General features: G+C 62.5%; 1 protein-coding gene across 1 annotated transcript; it reads left to right on the top strand.

Annotated features, from left to right (window-relative positions):
- The first annotated feature begins 1,030 nt into the window (after positions 1-1,030).
- On the top strand, positions 1,031-3,305 carry Fzd9 (frizzled class receptor 9). Its single transcript, XM_047533806.1, has one exon. The coding sequence runs from the start codon at positions 1,231-1,233 to the stop codon at positions 3,004-3,006; it is 1,776 nt and encodes a 591-aa protein (XP_047389762.1). The 5' UTR covers positions 1,031-1,230; the 3' UTR covers positions 3,007-3,305.
- The last annotated feature ends 2,749 nt before the right edge of the window (positions 3,306-6,054 follow it).

Below are 6,054 nucleotides of genomic sequence, written 5' to 3'. Positions count from 1 at the left end.
CCCCAGGGGTACTCTGCCACTGAGCTACATCCCCACCCCTTTTTTTATTTTTTATTTTGAAACAGGGTCTCACTGTGTTTCTCAGGCTGGCCTTGAACTAAGGCTTTTCCTGCCTCAGCCTCCAGAATTGCTGGGATTACAGGGCCAGCTCACCTGTGCAATCTCAAGTCTGAATCCTGCAGGTATTTGTAGACCAAGGGGGTGGGGATAGATGGAGTCTAAGAGGTCCCAGAAAGGACTCCCTTGAGGGGCGTGATGGTGGCACTTGAATTTTACCTGCCCAACTATGTGGGAACCACAGCAGTTTCTAAGCAGGTCACAGATGTCTCAAGGGGGCACCTTAGAGAGGTGATAGGGTGGTAACACTCCTTCAGAAGGGAGAAGAATGGCCTTGGGAAATGTGTACAGTGTCCAGAGTCAGACAGTTACAAATGGAACTTAGTAACTCTATGCCCTTGCATATGTCCCGCCTCTCAGCCTCAGTTTCCCCACCTGATAAATGGGCATAGTGCAGTATTCTTGGAAGGCTGAGCAGCTGGCATGAGGTCCAGCTTGCAGCGGGATCCTTCAGCAGAGGTGCACAAGAATAGGACCATCTATTCTCTTTACGGAAAAGAAAACCGAGGCACATAAACCAGTGAAGAGGCAGAGGCTGCCCCTGGACAGTCACTGAGTAGGAACAGAGACTTCCCACACGCGGAGGCCTTAGACAAGTCTCCCCACTTGGGAGAACGACCCAGTGTTGGGGGTGTTGGCAACGAGACTGTTCCGACGCGGGGAGAGTCAGGGAAGGGGAAGAACCTACTGGAAAAAGTAGGGTAAGCCGACCGAATAGGTCGCCCACAGCACAGGTCCCCCGAGGGCGCCCCAACGTGGCTGAGAGACGCGGCGCCTTTAAAGCCTGGCGGGGGCGTGTCCGGGGAGCGGGTCCCGCCCCTGGGCGTGTCCGCCTGGAGCCCCGCCCCGGGCTTGTAGCCGCGGCCCGGGGGAGACCGCGCCGGCTCTGGCTCGGCGGCGGCTCGAGTGGCAGCGGCGGTGGCGGCTCGGCGGGCTCGGCGGCTTCTGTCCTTCGGGCGGCTGCCCGAGCGCTGCCCCGCGGCGCCCGGACACACGTGGGCAGCTCGGCTATGGCCCGCACCCCGCGACGTGGCGGCCAGGCTCGGGGGAGCGGGACGGCCCGGTCCAAGTGAGCCGGGGCCGCGCTCGCGCTCTCCGCCCGGGCCGCCCGGGATGGCCGTGCCGCCGCTCCGCTGGGCGCTGCTGCTGTGGCAGCTGCTGGCGGCGGGCGGCGCGGCGCTGGAGATCGGCCGCTTCGACCCGGAGCGCGGGCGCGGGCCGGCGCCGTGCCAGGTGGTGGAGATCCCCATGTGCCGCGGCATCGGCTACAACCTGACCCGCATGCCCAACATGCTGGGCCACACGTCGCAGGGCGAGGCGGCCGCCGAGCTGGCCGAGTTCGCGCCGCTGGTGCAGTACGGCTGCCACAGCCACCTGCGCTTCTTCCTGTGCTCGCTCTACGCGCCCATGTGCACCGACCAGGTCTCGACGCCCATCCCCGCTTGCCGGCCCATGTGCGAGCAGGCGCGCCTGCGCTGCGCGCCCATCATGGAGCAGTTCAACTTCGGCTGGCCAGACTCGCTTGACTGCGCCCGGTTGCCCACGCGCAACGACCCGCACGCGCTCTGCATGGAGGCTCCCGAGAACGCCACGGCCGGCCCTGCCGAGCCCCACAAGGGCCTGGGGATGCTGCCCGTGGCGCCGCGACCCGCGCGGCCCCCTGGCGACGCAGCCCCGGGCCCGGGCGCGGGAGGCACCTGCGAGAACCCAGAGAAGTTCCAGTACGTGGAGAAAAGCCGCTCGTGCGCGCCGCGCTGCGGGCCTGGCGTCGAGGTGTTCTGGTCCCGGCGGGACAAGGACTTCGCGCTGGTTTGGATGGCCGTGTGGTCCGCACTATGCTTCTTCTCCACGGCCTTCACCGTGCTCACCTTCCTGCTGGAACCCCACCGCTTCCAGTACCCGGAGCGCCCCATCATCTTCCTCTCCATGTGCTACAACGTCTACTCGCTCGCCTTCCTCATCCGCACCGTGGCTGGCGCACAGAGCGTGTCCTGCGACCAGGAGGCCGGCGTGCTCTACGTGATACAGGAGGGCTTGGAGAACACCGGCTGCACCCTGGTCTTCCTGCTGCTCTACTACTTCGGCATGGCCAGCTCGCTGTGGTGGGTGGTGCTGACGCTCACCTGGTTCCTGGCAGCAGGCAAGAAATGGGGCCATGAAGCCATTGAGGCCCATGGCAGCTACTTCCACATGGCTGCCTGGGGCCTGCCAGCCCTCAAGACCATTGTGGTCCTCACGCTTCGCAAGGTGGCTGGGGACGAGCTGACTGGGCTCTGCTACGTGGCCAGCATGGACGCAGCGGCGCTCACGGGCTTCGTTCTGGTGCCCCTGTCCTGCTACCTGGTGCTAGGCACCAGCTTCCTCCTGACCGGCTTTGTGGCCCTCTTCCACATCCGCAAGATCATGAAGACCGGCGGCACCAACACGGAGAAGCTGGAGAAGCTCATGGTCAAGATTGGGGTCTTCTCCATCCTCTACACGGTGCCTGCCACCTGCGTCATTGTCTGCTACGTCTATGAACGCCTCAACCTGGACTTCTGGCACCTCAGGGCCACAGAGCAGCCATGCACAGCAGCCACTGCGCCCGGAGGCCGGAGGGACTGCTCTCTGCCAGGAGGCTCCGTGCCTACTGTGGCTGTCTTTATGCTCAAAATCTTCATGTCACTGGTGGTAGGCATCACCAGCGGTGTGTGGGTGTGGAGCTCCAAGACTTTTCAGACCTGGCAGAGCCTGTGCCACCGCAAGATGGCAGCTGGCCGGGCCCGGGCCAAGGCCTGTCGGGCCCCTGGGGGCTATGGCCGTGGCACCCACTGCCACTATAAGGCCCCCACCGTGGTCTTGCACATGACTAAGACGGATCCGTCTCTGGAGAACCCCACACATCTCTAGTGACAGGCCTGGCTCTGGATGGCGGCTGCCCCCTCCTTGCCCTCCCCTCCCCCCAAGAGACAGCTGACTAGCAGCTGCCCAGCTGTCAAGGTCAGGCAAGTGAGTGCCAGGGGGCTGAGGACCAGGGTGGGGACCCAGTGAGACTCACACCCCTATCCCCGGCTAGCGCACGGGGGGCAGGCCTGGTGGTTCCCGGAGGGTCCGAGGAGAGGAGGGGCAGAGGAGGGCGTGGTGCAGCAGGGAGCTTATTTAATGCTGTAATTTATTGTTGAGTTTCTCTGGAAGCTGTGACTGGAATAAACCCCGTGTGGCACTGCTGAGTCCTCTCTGGGCTGGGAACGGGGAGACAGGAGGATGAGGTCCCCAGGGCTCCCTGGGAGTGGAGCTGGCAGGGGTGTCGGGCTCAGCCCAGGTCCCATTCTCTGGCTCCCCACCAATCAGGAGGCAGTTCCCCACGGGACAGCCGTATGGCAGGAGGGTGCGTGTGTGCGCCTCTTTCTGAGGCCCAAGTGCCATGTCTCCGAGGTGGGCCTGGGACTCCTGCCAGGACCCTCAGGGACTCCCAGGGTGACAGCCCCCGGCTCTGGGCACTAGCCTGCTTAGGGTCATGGCCATCTTCCCTCTCCCACTTTGCCTTCCTCGTTTGTGTAGGAAATGAGGGTGTCAGCCTGCTCCCAACTTGTCTCAAGGTCCCTTTCCCAGGGTCTGTGGCTGGAAGACGACCTCGCCCTTGTCTCTGAGGCTTATGGCCTGTTTGACCCCTTTCTTGGGGTGCTGGTCAAGGCGTCACTGGGAGCAGGCAAGACGGGGCCAGTCTGGCCATGGTTGCTTGGTGGTGCAGACGTGGGCCTAGAGGCGGGAGCCCCTGAGCTTGGTGGGGACTGCAGCAGGCCGGGAGGGGTGGGCGGCTCCACGCACGCAGCTTGCACGCTTGTATTGGGAGGTAGGGAAGGCACCGCGCATGTGCTGGGGCAGCGCAGAGCTCTGTGACCTGCCTCGTCTGTCCCCTGAGGTGTAGCTGTGTGGGCCACCCGAGACCTGTCAGCGTGGGGTCAGACACCAAAGCCCATCTTGGCCTCTTGACTCCAGCCAGGTGAAGGTCTCGGCTACTGTCCTACATGTACTACACAGAGCCAGTGTTCAGTGTCAGTGCCCGGAGACCCCCAGGGCCCAGGCTGGGGCAAGTGCCCTTACCCATGATCCACTGCTTTCTGTCAGAAGGGCAGAGCCCCCATTGCAGGGCCTCTCAGGCCTGAGCTTTGCCCGGCACGTCACCAGTGCACAGGGTCAGAAAGCAGTCTGATGAGAATCACACCAGTTGGGTCAAGGTCCCAGACAGGCCCGTCATGTGTTGAGTTGGGGTCAAGCTCATCCCTCAGCCCAAGGGCCTCCGGGGACTATACAGCAGTGTCCTCGTCCTTCCCTTCCCACAGCACCCAGGAAGCTGGTGCCTTTGACCAACGCCAAGCAACCTTAATTCCTTCTACCTGTCCACGTGCAGGTCTTTGGGTGAGAAACAGAAAGAGCTTATGGAAGTTACTGGTAAGGAGCCCAGGCTGGGAATGACGATGATGGCCCGAGTGGGCATCCGGGCAGTTCGCAGGCAGTGTGGGTGCTGAGCGTGCACTGCGGCAGGGGCCGCTGGAGCAGGAGAGGATCTGCAGCAGCGGTGGAAGCCGAGCAGGGCAAGGGCACCAGAGCACCCTCTTCCTGCTGGGCAGTGCACAGGGGAGGGACTGGCCCTCAGCGGTATCCCCTTAGCAGAAACAAACCTGGTGCTGGCTTCCAAACCACTGGAGGGTAGGAGCTGCGGAACACCAGGGATGGCAATGCCGTCAGGAGGGCAGTTTGGGGGCTGGGATGGTCCATGCTGGCCATGATTTGAGAGAAGGGCACACCATGCCAGGAAGTGCCTGCGGGAGTACTGGACCCTGGGGGAGTACGTAGGGGTGCTTAAGGCCTCGGACACGGCCTTCCCCTGGGCTGTTGGTGCTTCACTGGTTCAAAGTCATGGTCACGCAACCTGAGGCTGTACTGGGGGTTCCCTCGTCTGCCTCCAGAGCTTTTGTGATTTCTACGCCATGGATTTGATTTGTTCCAGCGTGGGGAACTGTAGGGTGTGCCACTTAGAGAGGTCAAGTCCAGAGCAACTGGGCAAGGGGGAGGGAGAACAGCCCCCCACAGCGGGAGCTCCCCTCCTCCCGAAACAGAACACCTCAGAACCAGGCAAAATACTCAGAAACCAGTACCTGCTGGCACCTATACCACGGGCCCTGGTCCCCTTCTTCCCCTTCAGGGTCTTCAGTCTATGCCTGGGTAGGGCCTGAGTGCAGTCTCCCAGATCCCGGGGCCAGGGGCTGTGTTCACTCCCACAATCAGCTCCTGGGCTGGGACAGTCCAGAGTGAAGAGGCCTAAAGGTCCACGGCAAGGGGTGCGGGGTCAGGGTCACCCTCTCTTCCTGCCTGGCTCACTCTGCTAGAGACACCCTGGCCCCCAGCAAACTGGAGGGGCCCCACTGAGGACCTGCTCTAGACTCCAGAAGCCTCCTCCCCAGACAGTTTGAAGATCAGGGGTGATCTCGGATGACTCCCAGAAGCTGAGACTCAGACCTTGGTCCTCTGGAATGAAGTTCTCACGTCCTCACTTGCACTACTCAATGGAGGGGACGTGATTGCCACGCCAGGTAAGGAGCAGATAGGAAGGTGCTGGGATGCTGAGCAGGGCCAGGGTGCAGACCAGAAGGGATGACGGTCCCATGGGTACCTAGGAACCCACCAGGAACAGGACTCCACAAATCAGGCTGGGAGTCCCGAGTGCTGACTGGTGCAGAGAATGCTTGGCAGTAGCAGAGCTCTCTTCTCCAGAGCTGGAGGGGACAGGCGAGTCCAATCCCAACTGCCAGGGGGCCGAGTCCTCCCCCTAAAAAGGGGTGGCCATCCCTGAGTGCTTGGTGCAGCCTGTTCACAAGGCAACTGGCAGAACCTGATGGGGGCTGCGGCCTTCCCTCACATCCTCTTTCAGGTTGACGTCTGACCTTCTGCTGTGCC

This window comes from Sciurus carolinensis, chromosome 18, assembly GCF_902686445.1.
Source record: "Sciurus carolinensis chromosome 18, mSciCar1.2, whole genome shotgun sequence".
Lineage (NCBI taxonomy): Eukaryota > Metazoa > Chordata > Mammalia > Rodentia > Sciuridae > Sciurus > Sciurus carolinensis.
This window is presented reverse-complemented; position numbering and strand designations above follow the sequence as displayed.

What these genes read in the sequence shown, in the direction of transcription:
- Fzd9 (XM_047533806.1), top strand. Translation starts at nt 1,231, where the DNA reads ATGGCCGTGCCGCCGCTCCGCTGGGCGCTGCTGCTGTGGCAGCTGCTG.